Source organism: Pleurodeles waltl, chromosome 2_1 (assembly GCF_031143425.1).
Source record: "Pleurodeles waltl isolate 20211129_DDA chromosome 2_1, aPleWal1.hap1.20221129, whole genome shotgun sequence".
NCBI lineage: Eukaryota > Metazoa > Chordata > Amphibia > Caudata > Salamandridae > Pleurodeles > Pleurodeles waltl.
In genome coordinates, this window is record NC_090438.1 from 123,556,582 (window position 1) to 123,580,579 (window position 23,998).

Sequence of the window (23,998 nt, forward strand, 5' to 3'; positions counted from 1 at the left end):
GTTGCCTTACTTTTTGGCCTGTTCTGCCATGTCCAAGGCTATAGTCAGGGCCCCCGCAACCTACAACAGCTTGTCCTTCCTAGCAAGCCAGGACCTGTTAATGCTTTTCTTTGGGTCTTGGACCAGTTTTACTATAAAAAATAAAAAAAAAACGGTCCTACGCCTGTCAATATCTGGTGTTCGGCTTCCCTGCCACTCTAATGTTGGTCAGGGCATTCTACCCCAAATCATCCCATAATTGTTGGCCAGGTGTTTGATCTCACAGCTGACTATGTATTGTCACTTTTTCAGCAGGGGTCCACTCAGGCGATTGTGGAGAGCAGCTGTCTTCACCTCAACCTTATGCAGCTTACACTCCAGGCAAGAGCACCAAGGTCTGCCTTCATCCTAAAACCCCTGGGAATCCCCGGGGCCATCCACTTCATTGGACCGATAATCTGTGATTGTAGTAGCGTCAAGGTCTGGCCCAGTAATGGGCATGGTAGAATTGCTGGGGTGTACTGATGGCATCTCACCAGGATCACGTAAATGTTTTAGATTTTACTGCCATGAAGGCCTGCCTAAGCCTATCAAAGACATCAGGCTGCACAAACTACTCCCTTTTTCTTTTGGTCTTGGCAAGAGTCTCACCCCGAGGTCTGTGGAGTTACTCAGGCACTTTAGGGGAAACCCAGTCTTCCTTTTTAGAGAGATGTTCACTGCAGCTAGATGCCATCATAATTAGTTGCTTCTTGATGGGCTCTAGTACTGTTCTCACTGCACTCTGTACTGAGGCATCCACAACCTCTGAAAAATGATCCCATTGGATGCATTTTTCCCCTCTAACGGGGCATCATTGTCACCACACTGTCATTGCGGAGTCATCCTAAACTGAAAGTATTTAAGAACTGCCTCTAATGTGAATACCAGCGAGGTTTTTGTAGTCCACCAAATGATTTAGATTTGCTAAATCCAAAGAAGGGGTATGAGTAGCCCACAGTGCTAAATGGCGCCCAATCCCCAGCACTCCAAAGGGTTTACAACAATTTCAGGTGCACTTCATCCTGAAAGTGTAAAGCTGTGCTGTGCCCGCATTAAACTTGTTGCTATTATCAAAATGAAAATCTGACACAAGGTGAAATGACAATGTGACAGTAAAAATGTATGTTAAGGGCTTGGACAGTCACTTTCATCCTATAAGGTCAACACTTCTTGCTCTGACAGGCTGCATAAGACTGCTGATAGAAGGGAAACTGTGCTGTTGGACAAGGAGCCCGAAGGATGGCAGAAGCGGTCTCCCTCTAACAGTTGGGTGAATGTACTGCGATGCACTTCTGTTACTGCTAGATTGATCTATGAGGGAACAAAGCTTAAATTAAGCCAAAATCCGCAAATGCATCACACACATTAACCACAACACCACAACAGCATCCCTTATAATGCCGCAGTAAAATAAAAATCCCATATAATGTGTTAACTGAGGATAAAAGGAGTTCTTACTGTTGGTGGAGCAGTGAAGAAAGAAGGTAAAGTTCACATAGAGATGCCTAGGGTTTATCGCAGCGTGATTGGTTGGTCTCTGACTAATACTTCCCTCACACTTCTTTGGAAATGTAGCGTTCTAGTTTCTATGGCTGTTGGAGGATATAGAAGTTAGAATGCATAATCCCTGGAGCATGAGGAGGTTCCAGATATTGTATAAACTCTGTTGCTTTTCTCTCATTCCTCCAATAGCTTTGTGCTAAACCATAAGGTTTGACCCAAAATCACTTCTGCCTAGCAGGCTGGTGTCTGAGCTCAGAGTTGAGCTTGAATACAGTGTCCACTCACTCACTCACTAGATTCACATGCTGCAGCATTTGGATTCCTGGTTTCACATCAACATGTTGGAAACTGGATTTAGGGCATGTGTTTGGGTGAATGGGGGGAACCGGAAAACAGGTAGGGTGCATATCCCTGTTCAGATCTCTAAACTTAATAATTTGCTTTTCTAATGGAGCGGTGCGACTCTTACCTTCTTAATTTCCACAATCTGTTTGCCATTGACCTGCGATAAATGAAAAGCTGAATGCGAATATACACTAATTTCTTTGCACTGTCTTTTCGGTAGTGTTTTTTAAGTTGTGCAAACAATTTACCTTCAGCAAGTTATTAGTTAGTTGAAAGTGTTTATTTTGATCCAAATGTGTCCTCTGTTTCTGCATAAATTGGCAAGAATCCTATGCAAATGAATGATAAAATGCATGTTTTAAAGAGACTGATTTTAGTGCACACCATGCTGTCAAACTGGACATCAATTTATAGACTAAACATAGCCCTTCTGAACATCTTGAGTTCACAAGAAAGATTAAATACATTTTTCATGCCCAGGTTTTGTATCATCATTGTAGACCCTTCATATTGTTCACCCACTCAAAATCTGTAGGATCAACACACCACACCTTCTCTCAACTGACGAGGCATGTTGACATTTTAGTGAATATTTGGAACCTTGAGGACCCTCCAGAAAATTGACTTATTTTCCCTAGCAAAGAGAAGGTTGGCACTAGGAGCTTTTCAACAATTCAGTGTGTACTGCAGGCATCATTACAAATCTGTTTTTGGATCACAGACTCAAATCTGTGCAATACGTACTTCAGTCAACTTGAACATACCACCGCTATATAAAAGAATCATTGGCAAAGACAGTAGTTCTCCGCAGTGGCAAATCTATTGGTGTTGTGAATGTCTTTTCGCCATATTGGGTCTCCTAATTGATGTAACTATGACGGTGTGAATGTGTTAATGTTAGTGTGTTAGTGTTAATGGTAGTCTGACAGAGCCCACGAGCAAAAACAAAGAAAACATGAGTACAAAGTGAGAAAAGAAAACATGGCAAAATAAAAAAGTTATCTATTGAAACAAAATCACAATTAATGAAAGAGAAAGGCACACATAGTGAGGAAAAATAGTGCTGTTTCACAAGCCCAAAGTATGCAGTGGGGTGTAATTGTGGGACACGTATTTTTTTTTTTTTTACAGAGCTACATTAAAAATATATATATATTTTTATTTTTAATACCTTATCTTATCAGACATGCTTTTCAGTTTATAAACAAACAATGTATGTACAACAATTGGTGCATTCATGGCTTATTCATAAAGCAGTGGGTTCCCTACAAACATTCTATGTGCTTCTCTGATCCAAATAAAGCAATAGGAAACACTTTTTCTGACAGCTAGAATAAAAAATAAACCACGCTTCTCAGTCGATAATATAGTTGCATGAAACAACCCAACCACAAAATGAGTAAATAAAATTAGGCAAAATGTTGTAACGTCAATCTGAAACCCCCCCCACAGACACAAATCTACTCTTTACTTTCTGAAGCACCTGCCTCTTCGCATAGACACTATTTGTCAAGAGATCTTTTCTCTTTGAGTGAAATTTAGTATGCAATCAAATTGTAGTAAAAAGGATATGCTTAAAGGCCATGTGTATCACCCACCGAGCCACACAAGGAAAAGGTCCAGCCATTATTCAGAGCCTAGTGTGTGTGCATATGTGTCAGGAAGATCCCTACGGTCAAGCTCCTGGAGGGTTTGTTGGCGATACCCAAGGTCAAAAGAGTGAGATGTGGGGGTAGATCCTTTGCTTTTCTACCTCCCAGAATATTGAACACCCTACCCACTCACTTTTGGAAACAGCAGGCTGAACCACTGTTCAGCAAACTTCTGAACACCACTTCGATCTTCAAGGTGGGGATGGAAAAATCAAGGTCTGGGAAGTTGGCTTTCAACGAGCGCTCGGAGGCCCAGTTGTGCAGCTATGCGCTGTAGAAATCCAGTAGGATTTGATTACTTGCTGTGTCAATCAGAATACTAGCAAAGAAAGCTGATTACAAGAAACACATCTGAGAATGAGAACTCGGATAGCCTATTGTGCTTTAGGTCCCTTGGGCTTTTTTGAAGGATGAAAGTTCCCCTGCAACTCCTCTGCAGACCCTGCATAACGCAGTGATGGCGCATGCCATTTTTTGCTGTACTCTTGCTACACAATGTGTTTGAGTGTTTGATGCAGATGCTGTAGGCTTGAGCTGTTCAGGGCTTTGTTTAACCTGTCAGCTCCAGCCCTGACCTGGAGTTCTGAATCTGTAAAATCCACCCGATGTGCCACTTGGTTTATGATTCTAACAGTCTTCTTTATCATTAGCCAGCTGCAAGAGGCAGCTCCTCTCATGCGCACCCTCTTTTGGCTGCAGTGTGTGGATGTCGTATCATTTTGCATGTTAATCTGATCAGTTTCAGCCCACGTTTTGCTTTTCCCTGCCCACAAGTTTAATGTGGGTGTTGGTCCCCATCGTACGTGGCGTGACTCCATTCTCTGGTTTCCACACATTCCTGCAATGCTGAAAGAGCGATTGGGCAGATGCTCAAAAATGAAAACCGTAAGAGGGAAGAAGGAAGTCTTGAAACTTCCACCTCATACTTTAGAGCTACAACTAGGCCCTCTACCACCCAAGTCAGCGTACATGCAGCCTCCACGCCTAAGTATGGGGAAGGCCAGCCTATAGCTTGTGTACGAGCGACATATACTACTTAAGCGGTACTCACTCAGGAGCCCAAGCAACAGTAACATGGCATGAGGAAGGGGGTGGGGCCACCGATCAGGTGCCCTCTGAAAACAGCATCTTATATTTGATCCTGGTCTTTGAATGCTCAATGTGACAAGTTAACAAGATTTACAGGCCTATTTACAGAAGGACATGGAGTGAAACAAAAGCTCTTGTGTGAACTGCTGTTACAAAAAAGCAGCTCCTAAAACAGATGGTAAAATGGTGACCAGTGCAGGGATGTGGAATTCCTATCGCCCGACGCCCGGGACATCTTGTTTGGGGTCAAGGGCAACAAGTTTTTATGTTTACTTTGTCCTTGGGACAAGTAGGCCCAACCCCCTGCAGCACAAACCCTTTGGCTGCCTGTTTACAGAGAGTTGAACTCTCTGCAGTTGAGGTAATGTGTTTCCAAAAGATAATGCTGTTCGAACTTGTATTTATGGTTCATTATTTGAAAGCCTTCATTATTAGGGTGCGTGCTGTAAATAAATGTTTTAAGGTCACACTTCACTACTGACGTTGGTTCCAGTACAAAAAAAAAAACGTGTACACACATGTTTGAAAAGTTTAGGCTAAGAGGCTAAGTATAATGCTCCCAGAATGCTCTCTGATTATATGCAAATGAAGTGTCATTTAGTAAAATGTGTTGATGCATGCTAGTATTTCCCAAAAATATTTCTAATGGAAAATCAGTGTAACCATTTTCAACACGATTATGGGAAGCATGAAAATAAACAAACACTGACAAAGCCAACTGATCTGACATACTTTTATAAGTCTTTGTTTCATCAATGCGTGTCTTGTTTTGACATGGCTTTTGTAACACTTTATTGTTGTGGGAGCTACCAGGCCCTCAACATTGTAACAAACATTGGCAAAACCCCCCCAAAAGGTTTTTGAACTCTTAAAGCACACGTTGCCACCAGCGGCATAACAAAGGCCCCGCAGCCGCCCTCCAGGGGGCCCCGTCAGCACAGCACCTGCCCTGAGTGAGTCTGGAGAGGAGGCTCCTCCATGTTCTTTGCAAAGGGCCCCCTACCAGTTTCGTTACGTCACTGATTGCCACTGTAGTTCCTGACACTGAACAAAACTACTTTGTGTGGCAATATGCTCCTTGTGGAAGAGCAGAATGCGATCACTCACAGTAAAGCCAGCCGAAAGAGAGAGAAATAGAAGTTTAATAAAAACAAAATGTCTTTGTTAACACCAGACCTAATTAGGGACCAAGACCCACATGGAGGTAGCTTTTTGCATGTCGCAAACAGCGACTTTCGCTGTTTGCGACGTGCAAAAAGCACATTGCGATGCACAAACCCAGTTTTGCGATTCAGTAACCTGGTTACCGAATCACAAAACGGGTTTGCGACTCGCAGTTAGTAAGGGGTGTTCCCTTCCTAATTGCAACTCGCAGTGCAATGTAGGATTGTTTTGTGACTGCGAACGGGTGCTAACACTTTCGCAAAAGGGAAGGGATCCCCATGGGACCCCTTCCCCATTGTGAATGTCACTGTAAACATTTTTTCAGAGCAGGCAGTGGTTTCATTTTTTGTTTTTGTTATGCATCTCGTTTTCCTTTAAGGAAAACTGGCTGCATTACAAAAAAAAAAAAAAAAAAAAATGCTTTATTGAAAAGCAGTCACAGACATGGTGGTCTGCTGTCTCCAGCAGGCCACCATTCGTGAGGGGGTCGCAAATTGCGACCCACCTCATGATTATTCATGATGTGGGCATTTGCGAAGCCTTTGCGAATCACAGATGGTGTTAAGGACACCATCCTACATTCGGATTTGCGACTCGCAATTTGCAGGTCACAAATCTGAACCTACCTACTTGTGGCCCCAAATTCTTAAAGAAAGTCACAAAAGTGCACCCATGGTATATGTCGTACCCCTATAAAATATTTGTGAACTGTATTTTAGCGTGGGTAAATACGATGTGTAGATGTGCTCATGTGAAAATCTATTGAGCATTTGCAAGTTCATTTTCCCTCCAGCCACTTTCTTCCCAACCCTGGAAGAAGTTCTAATTCTGCCATTGTCAGGAGTAAATGTCCAACCTTTCTTATTATGGGAAAATATTAGAGAGAAGCTGGTAAAAATCTTTAAAACATGCAGGTTAGTAGGTTTGCAGACTCAAAGGTATTCCAGCCCTGGAACTATTGCTTACTGCTTCCTCCAACCCCAGTATGCAGATCTGCAGAAAGGTGGCAAAATAAGGAAATTGCTACAGTAGGGATTGAAACTCCAAGTATTCAAGCCCTACTACGGTAGTAGCCCTGGCATAATCAGAGAGGCTATTAATTGCTGCCATAATTTGTCGCCACACTACATGGCACCAAAGGGACAAGTAGATCTTTTTACAGGACAAGTAGATTTGAGAAGCAACCTGTCCCCTGGACAAGTAGATATTTTAATAAATTCCACACCCCTGCCAGTGTATTGATATAGTACTTAGCCCCTGCTCTCGGGGTGGCTAAACCCACTATGAGGCATGACCCACGCATTCCATGGACAAATGGGAAGGAAGAATAGTAGAGCGACGATGAGGCCAGCAAATGGAAAGCCTGTGGGAGGGCTCAAGCCCATAAAGTGTATACACCTGTCTCTTCAAGACCGCACTTGCTCTGTCTAGAGCTGAGACCTCAAAAGCTGTACTGTTTATAAATAAACTTCCTGTGATACCCTGCCAGTGTGCCTTCCTGGAACGGGCATTTTTACTTTATCTGACTGAAACTACTCTGATGGCTAACTCTACTCAAGCTCATTGTGGGTTCTGTCTCAAGCTAGTAAATGTACTTCTTAAGATTCCCTCAACCAACTTATCAAAATGCCTAAAATATAGTGTTTGATAGTAGGAATGCTTAAAAAAGCCGAAAAACGACGACTCTATGTAAAAACACTTAACTGTAATACACTCTTGTTCTACTTTTATATTAGTCATATTACAATCACAAAATAAAAATGCATTGATTTGAAACTGACCTAGTTATGAATGTTGACAAAACAGCGGATTTCTTTTCCAGTATATGCTTCAGAGTAAGTGAAGTCTATTTTTTAAATTGTCATCACAGTTTTAAGAAACAAATATTATATCCTGAAAACACTACCTTAACCAAGCATCCTTTCGATTCTACGTATACTTTTCTCTTATGGAATAACTAAATTACAGTTGTCTTACCTGAATACAGTAAAATTATATCACTGCTGTTTTGAAGTTACGGTTACCCTCTTCAAAAACTGAATGTGAAGGCTTGTTCGTTTTTCTTTGTGTTTTCACACTTGGCAAATCATGCTGTATTGTTGCAGCAGTATAAGTGGTGAGCATTTCTCACGGGGAAAAAGCAATATTTGATGTGTGCTAATTGCTGAGCCAGGAAACATTTTGAAATGAATACTCCCAAACAACTTTCCGTTTACTTGTAACTTTAGTAGTTTGTTGCATTTTAGGAAATGTAGTAATACCGAAGAGCGTAACAAAGGATGTGGGAGTATTTCTTACTTGTGGAATGTTAAAATAACCAGATCTCGTTTTAGAAGTGTTTGGTCTCAAAAGTAGTTCTCGGATATGAACACTTGCTGGTTAAAAATGGGTAGAAGGAAGAGTTGGTCTTATGCTTCGCTACTTGGCCTTCGTTTTGGAAAATTAATTTGTATAAAAGAGCAAAACACGTTCGCTCATGTTAAGACACATTGCCAAGAGTATGACCAACTTAAGAATGAAATGAAGCAGACTAGATGTATTTGGTAGTTATTAAAATATGTGAATATTCACATATGGGATGTCATCTTTGCATACTACCAAACCTTTTCAAGTGTACTAACCATGCTGCCAATTTCTTTCAGGTGGGTGTACATGGCATTAGAATAGAATTCATCAATGAAAAAGGATCCAAACGCACCGCCACCTACTTACCGGAGGTTGCAAAGGAGCAAGGTCATTGTTGAGCTTTTATTTCATAAGATCTGGTTAAAGATTTAAGCATACATATAGACCAGTATATGACCTTGCACTGATGTCAGATGGTGGATCAATATTTTATTGTAAGGAATTTATCACTTAAATGATTCCTTTTATGTTTCAGTACCTCTCATTGTGTTAGTACATGTATTTCTTTACATCTCTACTAAAATTACTAGTAAATAGTAGCTATATAAAATGCATAATTAATTGTGCCGGCATGTTAATTGTATTTCACTCTAATTAACCTTTTACTTTGGCCTTCCCTTTGATTTAGTGCGACTTAAGACCAATAAAATTTCGCCATTTATACTTGGTATACTTTTACATAAGTAAATTCCTTTTATGAGAAGACCTTTTGACGTGAATTGAGCTTTAATGAGTTGGTACCTGGGATATTCTCTTTCTAACTATGCAGAAGGGTATGTTCTCTAGTTACCCCAAAGTAGATTGTAAGGTGACATTAAAAATAAATGTGATGTGATGAAACCAAATGCAGCAAATTACTTTTCTATGGCTACTATTTGGGGAACTTAAATGTGCAAATCGCAACTCTTTTAATGCATCCCACCTTATGGTATGGGATATTTGGTAATGACAAAGATTCTCAGTTAAGTACTATTATCCTCTATTCTTACTCATTTACCCTCATTAGTTCTGCACTTAATGAGTGCACAAGACCATTTTAATGTATTGACCCTTCAGATCTTGCCATTAAAGTTGCAAGTTATTGCCACAGAAGAGTACCCTTCTATATTTCTAAAGGCCTTAAGATTCTTACTTTCATGAATATGTAGCCTGTTTAAAATGTAAATGTCCCTGTTGAGCTCTGTGTTCCCTAAAATTACAAAGCTGGTAAAGACGTGGACTGTTGGGATTTTTTCAGGCAGCCTCTGCCCAAACTTGTATCATTTCTGTGACCAACATTAAGATAGTAGTAGTATGTAAATGTCATTAATCCTTTAGATATTGCTAGTATTTCTTAAAGCAATTTTCATATTTAGGCTCTGAACCAATTGTGAATTAGTTTACCTATTTGCATAATATTCCTGCTTAAACTAGATTCTTTGGTTATTACTGCAAAAAGGCCATCTGTTTCATGGCTTCTGAGAACTGGAAGGTGAACATGTATATTTGGCAGAAAGCACTTCATTGCAGCATCATAAATGGTATGAATGGAGATGTTTGTGGGGTTAGAGGCTTTGGAGTTTCTTTTAACAGCTTAGTTGATAGGTTCAGTCTGTTTTAGTGCTAGTGTTTCGAATGGTAGAATTAGTATATACTTATATTATAGGTGAGCCGCTCACCTACACAAAGTGGAGAATGGAATGTCTCCTACTCCTAAAATGCCAGGGGAGTAATGTATACGGTATGGTGGCACAGAATCAAAAAGACAGGTAGGTATTGCATATTTGTATGAAATAGCCTCGCTCTTTGGTTCAGTATATCTCCTGCTGTTTAACTAGAGCAATGGTTTCCAACCTTTTGACACCTGAGCACTCTTATTGAATCACTACTGGAACCCGGGGATCCTCAAGCAATTTGTACAAATTAAATTTCAAACATTAAAAAAGTAATTCACAAAAATACTCAAACTAGTACACACCAAATAAATATTTGAATTACTAAAGATATGCTATGTTATAAAGGAGTTATAAAGCGCATGTACACCCTCAAGGATTTCATCGTACTGGAGCTGAGATGCAGACTACTTTGAGTTTCCTAGAGACCGGTATACTTTTCTGAAAAGCTATAGACCTGCATACATTTCTGCAAAGCCTTTATCTCAGAGGAAAAGGAGCCCCATAACTTTGGAACCATCACTACAAATCAGGAATTACCAAGTCTTGTTCTAATAAATTTTGGAACCTTTGGGAGGGTTTGGTGGGATGATCAAAGGTTACGATTTGGCAAGTATTTCCGGATTTTAGCCGAAATAAATGTCATGGAGAGATTTGAAGATTAGGTATCCAGTTTTGATGATGGTTCTCTGAACTGTTTGGAGCCAGTGAAGTTTTCCAGAAGAGGAGTGATGTGCCATCATCTAGGCTGTCGCTACACCAGCCTGGCTGCCTGATTTTGAACCAATTGCAGCCATTGAGCTAGCTTCTGTAGAAGTCCCAGGTACAGAGAATTAGCATAGTCAACCCGGGGCAAAACCAATAATAATGTGAATGATAGCATCATTTGTAAAATATTTCCAGACTTTCTTTATTTTTCGAAGCCAAAAAAAAGAGGCTGAGGCAACAGCACTGATCTTGGGGCTTCATAGATAGATCCTTGTCCACCAGTATCACAAGACATTTGGCCAAGTTTTTGGGCATCAGGGAAAGCCCATTTCTTCCAGCCCAAAGGAGAGACTCCACCTCTACAGTTTATTATAAAATTGCACTTTCTCAGTTTTATCAGAGTTGGGCTTCAACTGATAGAGGTTCATCCAATTGCTAATGTAAAGCATGGTCTTCTGAAAAAACTCCTTAGAGTTCAAGGTTTCCTCAATGCTAAAGATCAATTGCATGTCATCGGCTTAGTTGTAACTTTGTATGCCTTACTTCTGAGGGGTGTGGATCAAGGGGCAAATATATATATTGAATAAGTGAGGGGATAATGCAGAGCCCTGCAATGTGATACCCCACAATTTAGCCTAATCTTGGAGGAGCAGAAGTGGGCAAGGCTAACTGATTGAGACCTATCAGTGAGGAAAGATCTCATCCAGCTAAATGCTGGACCTTGCAGACTGACAGCCTTGACATACTTGAGGGGATTACCATGACCAGCTGTGTCAAAGGCCGCCGATAGGCCTAATAATACTAATACCTGGGCAATGCCTTTATCTGCACCTTTCCTCAAATCATCTACAGCGGATAATATAACAGTCTCAGTTGAGAGAGCAGGCCGGAAGCCTGTCTGAGGATCTAAACATGCAGAATCCTCTAGGAACATAAAGATTATGCAACATGAGCTTTAAGTTTGCAAAATATGGAAGTAATAAGATAGGACAAATAGTTCTTCAAAGCAGAGGGGTCCTCACCAATGTATTTTTTTTTTTTTAGCAAAGGAATTGCTATTGCCTCCTTTAACGAATAAGGTACAACACCCAGACTTAACTATAAGTTAATCAGAGAGACCACCAAATCCGGCAGTCGAGAGAAAACAAACTTGAATTCGGGGAGGGCAGATACCATCAGGTGAACCTGATTTTCCTTTAGCCGTCAACATTGAAAGACTATCTGTATTCACAGTGGGATAGGTATCAAGGGTAGTCTAATGTCTAGAGAGCACACATTAAGGTGCTTTTTGGGATATTGTCCTTAATTATCTTTGTTTTCAGAACTGATTCAAATGGTCGCACAATTTCTTCATGGGAACCACTGGAAATTTAAAACAATCTTGGTTTGCAAGCTCAGAGACTCTGTCAAATATCTCTTTAGACATTTTCTGAATTTAACATTTTGTTGTTAAAGTACTTAGATTTGGCTGCCCAGATTGCTTTCATGTAAGCTTCTAATCATAAAATAAAGCTCTTTCCTCTCTGGAAGATACGCCCTACACCATTTCTTTTCCACTTGCCGCAACTCAAGCTTGGCTTTCTAGTTTCTCTGAAAACCATTTAAATGCTTCATGGCACCTGAATGGTCTAGTTTTACGTTGAGGGGCGACTGCATCTCTGGCTTCTCTGAGCCAGTTGGTTAAGATCTGTCTCCTTGATAGTTTGGTTTTATTTAGGAAAGCTGAATCCTCAGGTCAGATTATGCATTCCCTGAGCGATTTCTATTTTTATTTTTTAGGTACATAAGCTCTGAGAAGGCTTTTTCAGATAAATGTGGTGGGGAAAGGAAGTAAAACCATAACGGCGGCCTCTTATCTCTTCATAGCCTGTGTCACCTGCAATTAATTTGTTTTATAGCACCTTCCATAACAGTGTAGGATGTCGAAGCACTTTAGAGGGGACAGCAAGGTGTAGGATTCATGTCATCCACACTGGTAGGCATTTTCTAAAAGTGCTTGGTCTGGAGAAGCACAGACTCAGGATTCAGAACATAACACTTAATAAGAATTTCTTTATAGGCAAGCAAACCTTTTTAGCAGCTTAAGGAAAATTAAAGACTGGGCAAAAAACAACTTTTTAACTTGTGCCATTCAGTTTGCATGCAGCTCCTTGGCAGTTCATAGCTCACTGTGCTGGATTATGATTGTAACATATGAACTGCACAGTAACAAGAAAACTGACAAAAGCAGTAGCTCACTGTGCTATGCACATAAAATACTGTTCTATGCATGCTACACATTCTTTGCAGCAGGTGTATTAATTCTGTACTATCCTTGGATGAGTCTAAACTGCCACTAGACAAACTGCCATCTCTTGTCTGCAGGTACGGTAATCACCAAAGTTATCTTGATGGTTTTATGTTTGCGGAAAGGGGCTGGCTGTACAAGGAAATTCTAAAACTGCTGCACAAATTGAGTAATAAATAAAGCGTGCAGTGAACGTCCCCAGTTTGAGAAGTGCCTCCCTCCCTGCTGACCCCGTCCTCGGACCCCCTGGGAATGTGTCACGGGCGCCGGTGGGGTCCGCGGACCTCAGGTTGGGAACCGCTATATTAAAGTTATAGGCACTTCATTTTAATCATCAGCAAAACTTGCTTAACTTGTTCTGGAAAAAGGTTGATTAACTGCACCCTCATTATAAAAAGATAAATACATTTTCTCTACGTTTCCAGATGTAAATAAAATACCAAAGGTAATAATTCAGATCTACACTCGACCTAAAGACTAAAAACAAAAAAGTAAATGAAAATTCATGATGCTGGGTCTTCAGCAGATCTTTTCCTAACTTCGACAGTGGGCACTGGATGTGCTTAACCTATCTCAATTATGCATATTTTCAAAACTTGATCACACGTAGTTTTTTCTTTTTGCCCTGATGATTACTAGTTCAATGTGAAATATCCCCATTGGAACTGAAGTGAGCACCACACTTTATCGCATGGTAGTAGCATCGTGGGAAGGCTTGTCTTTCATCCCTATCTGAACAGCTGGCTAGTCAAAGCTCGCTTTATCAAAATGCAGCAATTTTCAATACCATCTCTTAGAGTTTAAGATACATAGCGATAATCCACACCTTTCTTGTCATTCACTTTCTTGAGCCATGCTGGATTCAACTGAATAAAGAAAGTGTTGAATCAAAGTGTCCAATTCCAAGCCTTATCCAGCAAGCGAGATACCCTCTACGGTAATTTGTTTTGTGCTTTCCATTTACTTTTCTTTTGTTTGTGTATGTCAAGCCTTGGCAAAGGTTAAAGCACTTTATAGCATTGGTTCCCAACCTGTGGTCCAGGGACCTCTGGGGGTCCATGACTACTCAGAAAATAAAGTAATATTAACAGATTAATAAAGTGTACATAAATAGTGGCTAAATGTACATTTGGGAATTTTAAAACATACTATAAATGTCAAGGAATTTAAAATTGGAGGCTAAAAACTAAATTGGTACCCTCAAATTGATTCATGGGAGCAGGAAAAGTGTATCAAACAAAATATTGTATGGACAATGTGTGGCTTCAATTGAATTTAGAAAATCTCCAACCTTCATATCAAAATGATTTTTTTGTTGTTTTTATTTATATTTGCAAATTAAATAAAATGTGTTATTGTTTGTGTTTGATGAATGCTTGTTTTAGTATTTTTTGGGCATTGTTTTGTGTTAAAAATCATCTACAGTGTTTAGACTGGGGTTCCTGGCTTTCAGTAATGACTCATTGGGGGGTCCCCGGGATCCAGTAAAGATAAAGTGGGGATCCTGAGAAGTTAAAAGGTTGGAAACCACTGCTACATATCATTCATACAGTTAAAAGAAAGAAAAGCACATAGATTAAAAATTCCCGTTATGCGGTAGATTGCGGCGTCATTTGTAAGGGGAACAGAAAAAAAGACCGTGTAGACTGCAGCCCTAATTGAAGATGGAAAGTGTTTAAAGGTTTTCATCCCTTTCCTAAAAACTGATAGCATTGAGCCTTATGGAAAGCTAGAGTAAGTTACAACGTCTTGGAGAGGCGAGTGAAGGCTTGATTAGCTTTGCTAGATATTTTTGACAAGCTGGAAGATTGAGGTGAGCAAGAGGCTTTGCTCAAACTGTACATAACACTCTGGAGATCTGAATCTTCCACAAGGGCAACTGGCTGGGGAGCAGTGGTGCCTTGAACAAAAGAGTTGATGATGAGGCATGATCCACTTAAGACTAAAGGTTACAAGGAGATTCTAGTTAGATTCTGAATTTGCTCACACAGAATCATAGAAATTTAGCAGTTGTAGTTAGCTCACGCAACTATAACTTGCGCCCCCTCCATGCAGTTTTTTCCTTCAATAATTTGACTGCTAATATTTCATTTGTATTTTTAATGAGGTTCTAGAAGTTGTCATGAGAGCTGCAATATCTGGGGTGATTAGCAGTGCATGACGAGGAAGCAGGTTATTGGTACTTGAAATTGCTCTAACTGCTGAACTTCTATGGTTTTGTGAGTAAATTCAGAATATAACATCCCTGTAACCTTTTTTTTTTTAAGTGAATTTCTCTTTTTATAATTCTATTTCCTAACTAGAACAACCCTGTAACTTTTGGGTTTATTTTTTAAGTAAATTTGTGATTATTTTTTATTTTTAACGTAAAGTCGTTTTAATTACCATATCTTAATCCAACCACCGTCGCGCATGGTCATCGGTCGGGCGCTGTGGGGGGTTGGCCGCAGTGCACAGCCTTTGCCCATGCTTGGCATGGGTTGCCCAGAGGGCCTGTCTATGGGTGAGAGAATAAGTGAAAGAGGGTGTCTCTGGGAGGGAGTGAGTGGGTCTCTAGGGTTTCATATTAGGGGAGTAAGCCGCACAGCCCCGGGGACTTCATCCCCCGGGACCCGGCATTAATACGCATTCAGGGTCAGCTGTAGCTGTAGGGCAGTGCGACCAGTGCCACAGCACCGGGTACTGACTGGGTGAGGGTGCTGTATTTGCAAGTTTATTATGGTTTCAAATGCACTTGCTGCAGCTCTTCTTGCTTTCAGCAGTTTTCAGACAACAATAAAAAAAAATTCAAGATAACTCCATGATTAATGTACTTCCTGGAGAGAAAGTCGTTTTGTCTAGTGGAAGCTGTGACTCATTAGGTAGCACTGCCATAGAGGGTTATTATGCCTGCTGTAAAGAACGAATACCATGCCAATCACAAAGTGCATATAATATGAATTGGTTAGTTGGTTACTGCTTATATCAGAGATCCTTTTGTTGATTGCAGTTTAGAAGTTAAAATCCTAATATAGAACAGTGACGAATTAACTGTCAAAGAGCTGCATGCAAATTTCAAGGTATAGATTAGAGTGTTCTTTTTTTTTCCCAGTCTTTCCTTAACCTAATCTTGCAAAACGGATTCATTTGAGTAGAAATCAATTCTTATTACTAAAAAGAACCCCCAACCATGGTGTATCGTTTTAAATAGTTTTTGCTTCTCCAGATTGAGCACTCTTAAACTGTACCGCCTGCCAGTATAGATGACGTGACTCCTACACATTAAAGCCCTCTTTCCTATGTAACGTTTCCTATACACTGATTTACACACCTATGATTCTCTGTGTAATGTGTGCATGATGTAGTGTTTGTCCACACTAAAGTATATTGGCAATCATGCAATAATCCATGTAACTGGGTCAGTCTGCAAGGCGTAACAAAAAAAAACTTAAAGGCGACAAACCTAAAGCACTTGCCTGTTACAGCAAGTAATTGTTGAAAGGCAATCCCAGGAACGAATTAAAGTGATGGGTGTGGTTAAAGCCCGCAAAATAGATTACATCATGTAGAAAAGCAGCGGTTGCGTGCTACTATGCTCAACCTAAAAAGGGCGCTTTCTGGACAAAGAGCTACCTTTCTGCCAAGTTTGGTTTAATTCCGTCCTGCTGTTCGGGCTGTAGACCTGTTAAAAAACCATAAGGTAATTAACAGGGGGAAACACGTTTTGGGAACCCCTCCCCCCACCTTTTTTTTTTTTTCTTGGTCCCCTGCCTCATGATCACCCTGAAACTTTCCAGACAGCCGCTGACGTGAACATCAAATTGTTTGGGGGAAAATCTGTGAATATTCAAACTGCTCCAAAGAAATAGGAAAGTAAAAAATAAAGCTTTTTCTGTGGATACTAAGGTGGTCATTACAACCCCGGCGGACGGTGTTAAAGCGGCGGTAAGACCGCCAACAGGCCGGTGGTAAAAAATTTGCAATTACGACCGTGGCGGAAACCGCCAACAAAGACAGCCACTTTAACACTCCGACCGCCACGGCGGTACAAACAGCGCGGTGGTCACCGCCAACAGACATTCGGGAGACAATGTACCGCCCACACTATTACAACCCACCAATCCGCCACCTTTTCAGGGGCGGATTCACTGCGGATAAAAACATGGCTGAAACAGGAATTCTGAAGGGAAAACGCTCACCTCTACACACCCCATGAGGAAACCATGGACCCGGAACTCCAAATTCTACCTGCAATAGTCTTCCTGCTCCTCTACCAGGAGCACGAACGCCGGTGGCGAAGACCACGGCGAGTACTGCACCTACGACACAGGGGACGGAAAAAACAGGGACACACACACGCAACACCGCCACCCTCACCCACTACAACACACACACTAATGCATATTAATACATCAGTTACACACTCCAATCCACCCCCCCCCCCCCGGAAGAATGCAAAGACAATAGAAAATGAGTGTAACCATTTTAATATATTAAAATCAAGTAGGCAAAAATATATATATACACCATTTACAAAATATATACCAAGCATAGTAGTCCAGGTAGTGCTCCAATTAAGTCCGGGGAACACTGGGCCCACACGGTATGGACGAGGCCCACACAAGATCCCCGACCATGATGGAGAGAACACTACAGGGGCATCAGAGAGCAGGAAAACAGTCTATACAGTGGGTGGTTTGCACACTGTTCCATCCTGGGGAGTACAAAGCCACAGTCTCTCAAGTGGATAACAGTCTCCACTGGTTCTGGAGGGGGCATGGTGCCCAGAGTGCTTCATCCTGCTAAGGGCAGAGGTAGTGGATGGATCTCTCCACTGGTTCTGGAGGGGGCATGGTGCCCAGTGCGCTTCATCCTGCTAAGGACAGAGGTAGTGGATGGATCCCTCCACTGGTTCTGGAGGGGGCATGGTACCCAGAGTGCTTCATCCTGCTAAGGGCAGAGGTAGTGGATGGATCTGTCCACTGGTTCTGGAGGGGGCATGGTGCCCAGAGTGCTTCATCCTGCTAAGGACAGAGGTAGTGGATGGATCTCTCCACTGGTTCTGGAGGGGGCATGGTGCCCAGAGTGCTTCAGTCTGCCTGTGACTGACTCAGTAGCATCAGTGCCCTTGGTGCTCATGGGCCAGCAGTGCTTGAGGCGGCGGTGCCCTGTTCAGCGGTGCTTGAGGCGGCGGTGCCCTGTTCAGCGGTGCTTGAGGCGGCGGTGCCCTGTTCAGCGGTGCTTGAGGCGGCGGTGCCCTGTTCAGCGGTGCTTGAGGCGGCGGTGCCCTGTTCAGCGGTGCTTGAGGCGGCGGTCTCCATTGCAGTGACTCAGCTGCTGGCGGTCCTTCACGGCCCAGCTGGGCTTTTGCTGGCGGTCCTTCACGGCCCAGCGGGGCTTTTGCTGGCGGTGGCCTCCTGGGCAGCTGGGCTTGTGCTGGCGGTGGCCTCCTGGGCAGCTGGGCTTTTGCTGGCGGTGGCCTCCTGGGCAGCTGGGCTTGTGCTGGCGGTGGCCTCCTGGGCAGCTAGGATGATGGCGGTCTTCTCTGCCGTGCTGCTCTTCCCAGACTTGCTGACCTGCTTGTGCCCCTTCCCCACCTTGGAAGGTGTCGCAGCTCCCACCTGTAGCCCTGGGAGCGGCTTTGGTGGCTGAGTCTTCCCTCTCTCCCGCCGGGCACTGGCCAACTTCTGATGCTTCACAGGTGGGGGACGGTCTGTGCTGTGGCTCCGTGCCACACTGGCTGCCCTGGTGGCGGTGCACTCCATATTCCGGTGACTACAGGCACCACTGGTCCTGGAGATGTTGTGGATGAGGTGCTAGTTCGGGACCTGTGAGACGAACAGGGTGGGGGAGGTGTGGGAAAGAGGTCAAGGTTGGACAGGAAAAGTTTTTTGGACACACTGGGATGGGTAGCTGGAGGAAGTTTGGGAGTGGAGGAAGAGGTTGTGGTTGTAGGAGGTGTCTGTTTGCAGACTTTGGGTGAAGGTGCATGCGCTGGAGGCTGTCATGAGGTGGATGGATGTTGGGTGGGTGTGTGCCTGCGTTTGTGTATTTTCGGAGGGGGCGTCACAGACACACTGGGAGAGGACACAGGGGATGTGTGAATGGTAGTGGGGGTGTTGACTGCACGTGAGCGGGGTGTGGTGGTGGGTGTTCTGGAGAGGGACGTAGTGGCTGTAGAGGTAGTGCATGCAGGTGTGAGTGTAGACGAGACAGGGAGGAGGGAGACAAGGAGGAGTGGGACACAGTGGAGGCAGTGGATGTCCCTGTGTCTGTATGTGTGTGATGCTTGTGTGAGTGCCTGTGGGATGTGTGGTGCTTATGTTTGCCTGAGCTTCCCTTGTGTGTTGTGTGTGTGTGCATGCTGGTCTGTAGGTGTACTTGGGATAGGCTGAGGTACAGGGGATTAGGTCGGGTGGAGGAAGTTGGAGGGGGGAAGCTAGACACAGGGACAATGGCTGCCATCATTGCTGAGGCCAGAGTCTGAAAAACTCGCTGAAGGGCCGCCTGACCAGAATGAATGCCCTCCAGGAATGCATTTGTTTGTTGCAACTGCCTTTCTACACCCTGGATGGCATTCAAAATGGTAGACTGCCCAACAGTGAGGGACCTGAGGAGGTCAATGGCCTCCTCACTGAGGGCAGCAGGGGTGACTGGGGCAGGGCCTGATGTGCCTGGGGCGAAGGTGATGCCCACCCTCCCGGGTGAGCGGGCACGGGACGAAGGCTGAGGGGCTGCTGGGAGGGCGGTGCTGGAAGGGGGGGTGGCGGCTGTACCTGTAGATGGGGGTGGCACAGATGTTGCCGCCACCACAAGGGAGCTCCCATCAGAGGACGAGTCCGTGTCACTGGTCTCAGCTCCTGTCCCCGCTGTGGAGCTCCCCTCGCCCTCCGTCCCACTGGTGAAGTCCGATTACGTAGTGTGGCCCTCCATGGCCATGTGGGATGCAGCCCCCTGGTGCTCCGGTGCCACTGCTCCTCCGCCTGTTGATGCTAATGCACACAAGAACAGGGAGACCACCAAAAGGGGGGGTACGACAGAAGAAAGACATGTTGAGTGCATGCATTACTGTTGGCGGACACGACTGACACAGAAGCCCCCTGCACTACGCCGCGCTCTTTGGCTCCACTGTTCAATTTCTGGGAAATGGCTTACAAGGCTATGGACGACATCTGCACACATAGATGACACAGGGGCATGACTAGGTGTACTTGGCACTCTACAGAGGTGGGCTGGGGTGCCACATGGTCTGCTTTACGGAGGGACATTGCCTACGGACCGTGCCCTGGCCTATGGAAGCCCACCTCCCCGACCCAGACCCCTCCACTGCGCGCAAAGTCAGCAGAATGCGGGTGTACTCACCCCCTTGTGGCTGCTGTGATGCCCTCAAGCGCCCATCGAACTCCGGGTACACCACCGCCAGGATCCTGAACATCATGGGGGTCTTGGTGCGACGGGCACCCCTCCCACGTTCGGAGGCCATCCCCAGCTGAGCCTCCGCCGTCTTCTTGCTCCAGCGGCGAATGTCCTCCCATCTTTTCCGGCTTTGGGTGCTCCGTCTGTGGTAGACACCCAGGGTCCCGGCGTCCTTGGCGATGGCACGCCAAATATGTTTTTTCTGGTGGGCGCTGACCTACATGATTTGTACAGGGGGAAGAGAAAGTTATTACCAACTGCACCGTCAAAGTGATTGGCCCCCATCCCTACCCTTGCCATGTGACACATGCACTCACTGTCGTTTGATGCACGCTGCACTCTCTCCTCCCCCCCCCCCCCACCCCCTTCCTTCTTACATCCACCCCTCTCCACACAGGCATAGCCCATACAACATGCTCCCTGTGTACTTACCTGTTTGTCTGGATGACCGTAGAGTAGCGTGTACTGGGGGAGGACCCTGTCCACGAGTTTCTCCAACTCCTCCGATGTGAAGGCAGGGGCCCTTTCCCCAGACACTCGAGCCATTGTCTCTTCCTGACTGAGGTCACAGCAGCACTTGCAGTGTAGGTCCTCTCCTGTCGAAGATCAGGTATTGAGTGATTGAACAGATAGAAAATGGCGGTCACGTCCGCGGCGGTGCGTACAGTCACTGCCGGCGTACATTGTCATTGGCTCCTGGGACCCATAGGGTCCAATGTTAACCAATGCAGCATTGCGCCACGGTCTTCGACCGCCTACCGCGATGGTGTACAACGCCAGCACAGTTACCTCACATCCCATTGTCCCACTTTAGAGGTCAGGGAGCCGCCATTTCAGGGGCCCACATGGCTTCATTTTCAACTGCGTCACACATACCTAGGCCTAGACTCAACACACATACAGGCCACTTTTTGATTATGAATGGTGTTCTGTGTAAGCTGTGGGTATGTACCTCTGAGTTGTTTGACTCTGTGCTCACTGTTGTCCTTCTTAGGCACTGTCCGACGGGACATGTGAGGAGATGGCGTCATCCTCCGGTGTACCGACCGTTGGTGGACCTGTCGACAGTGGAGGAAAGACATGTGATAATCACATACAGGCTTGACCGTGCCACAATCCAGGAACTGTGTACCCAGTTGAAGCCAGACCTGATGTCAGCTATCCGGCATCCCACAGGAATCTCCCCCCCCCCCCCCCCCCCCCCCCCCCCCCCCTCAAGTGCAGGTGTTGTCAGTGCTCCATTTCCTTGCAAGTAGGTCATTTAAAACAGTGGCCATAGCATCAGGGATGTCCCAGCCTATGTTTTCCAATGTGTTGTCTGCCCTGCTGAAACACATGCGGAGCTACATCGTTTTCCCTCAGGTGGAGGATTTGCCTACAGTGAAAGGTGATTTTTATGCCCTGAACATATCCCCAACATCATAGGTGCCATTGATGGGACCCATGTGGCTTTTGGTACCCCCCCCCCCCCTCCACAGGAGTGAACAGGTGTACAGTAACCAGAAGAGTTATCATTCGTTGAATGTACAGATGGTATGTTTGGCAGACCAATACATCTCCCATGTGAATGCCATGTTCCCTGGCTCAGTGCATGATGCTTACATCCTGCGGAATAGCAGCATCCCTTATGTGATGGGTTAACTCCAGAGGCACTTTGTGTGGCTATTAGGTGAACACCTGGAAGCTAGTCCGTGGGAATGGTTGTGTGGGTCTGGGGATATCCCTACAGGTTAGTGTGTGTCTAACAGTTGTCCCTCGCCATTTGCAGATGACTCAGGTTACCCCAACCTGTCATGGCTACTGACCCCAGTGAGGAATCCCAGGACAAGGGCAGAGGAACGCTACAATGAGGCCCATTGGCGAACTAGGAGGGTGATCGAGCGGACCTTCGGCCTCCTGAAGGCCAGGTTCAGGTGCCTCCATATGACAGGTGGATCCCTATTCTACTCACCAAAGAAGGTGTGCCAGATCATCGTGGCCTGCTGTATGCTTCACAACTTGGCTTTGCTACGCAGGTGCCCTTTCTACAGGAGGATGGTCCAGATGGTTTAGGATATACTTCGATGTGTGTACGTTTTGAAGATTATGAAGCAGTCCTGCATAATAGAGAACATGCTTTTCGCTTCAAAGTTACCATCATCAAAGTATTTATAAAAGTCCTTAAGGTGTGATTCTACCTAGGGTGCCATCTGCCCCTCTATGGCGCATCAGTATTGTAGTCATAACTAGTGTCTCCCATTCAAGCGATTGCATTCCAGTCTTTTGCAATTTCTTTCATGGGAAGTGCCTTCTTTATAACCATTACTTTGCTGTGACGCCTAAGTGGTTTGTCGTAGAGGATCTCCGTTCATGGTCATAAGCACTTGAATAGTTCTGCCTACAGGCGGGTATCCCGTAGCACTTCTTTACATAGTCCTTTTTTTTTTTTTTAAGTCTACTAGATGTTCACCTTACTTCAGGAAGACCTGCAGAGACACTTAAGAACATAATGTGCAGCCTAGTTAAATAGGCTGCAATGGTGTAATTCTTCAGATTGTACTTAGGAAAACAGGGTTAAAATACCCTTAAACGGTAAAATTTGAGGAAGATGTTTTACACCAAACCTCAAATCTCCTTCACACAACTTTTTTCCTGACAGTCAAGATGAAGAATAGGAAAGCAGTGTAGCCACATATGCTGCAATTATGTGAGTGTAAAATGACTGTGCCTTTAAGGCTGCAGAGACTACCAATATCCCGTCATGCTCAGCAGATGACAGTTGCTTCAGTTCTTTTTTCCGGCACCTGCTCACAGGATCCTGGAGCACTGAACTCTGCCTTTTAGGCTTTTTTTTTTTCTTCAAGTCACTTGTGAATTTTTTTAAAACCGGTTAACTCAATGTTTTTCATTAGTCACTTCCATTTGAAGTCTTTTTCTGAAGAATTTTGAGGCGTTTTAAGCATTTATAATGCCTTCCTTGGTTGACAAGTTTCCTTCATGTGGGAGAAATAATGACTCCCATCTAGTCATTAACCTGATCACTGTCCTCACTGCAAGAAATGTTCACTATGTACTTTAAGCGACAAAATATTTTCCTTCATGGAAAGGAAGAACAGGGAAGACAAGCTCAAGGTGGGTCCTCAGAGCGAGGAGAGGGTTATTCCTCAACCAGAGCTCTTGCATCGACCTCTGAGGGACGTGAAAGGTCCACGAAGAGAATGCCACGGAGAAAAACACCTTTCCTGGTTGATGTCGAGACTAGGTACCGCACTGACTTGCTCGCCGTCGAGGAACCGATCACCTTCGAGAAAACATTGATCGACATTGAGACAAGATAGAGCTTCCACAGTGTAGATGCATGCAGTGATCTGGACGTCGAATAATGTAATAACGTCGCAGCGACTGATGTCTTATAACTGTCTGGAGTCAACGGGTCCAAAGTTCGACGACCAACCCCGTTCACATTCCAGTCAATGTAGAGATCCATCTCTATGTTGAGGATAAAAAGGAGGCATATATTTATATGTTCAATGGCATGCGTAGCTGTAGATACACATGCTATGCATATTCTGCCATCTAGTGTTGGGCTCGGAGTGTTACAAGTTGTTTTTCTTCGAAGAAGTATTTTCGAGTCATGGGATTGAGTGACTCCTCCTCTTTGGCTCCATTGCCCATGGACATCGACTCCATGTTAGATTGTTTTCTTTCCGCCATCGGGTTCGGACATGCTTCTTTTCGCTCTGATAGTTCGAGTCGGAAAAGTTCTATAACTCATTAAATTTTGTCGGTATTGTTTC

General features: G+C 44.2%; 1 protein-coding gene across 1 annotated transcript in view; it reads left to right on the top strand.

Moving 5' to 3' along the window:
* Positions 1 to 23,998, top strand: part of AMMECR1 (AMMECR nuclear protein 1) — a 406,744-nt gene that overhangs the window by 245,482 nt on the left and 137,264 nt on the right. The window contains exon 4 of the mRNA XM_069211426.1: positions 8,417 to 8,507. Coding sequence (XP_069067527.1) covers positions 8,417 to 8,507 — 91 coding nt within the window. The remainder of the gene's footprint in view (positions 1 to 8,416; positions 8,508 to 23,998) is intronic.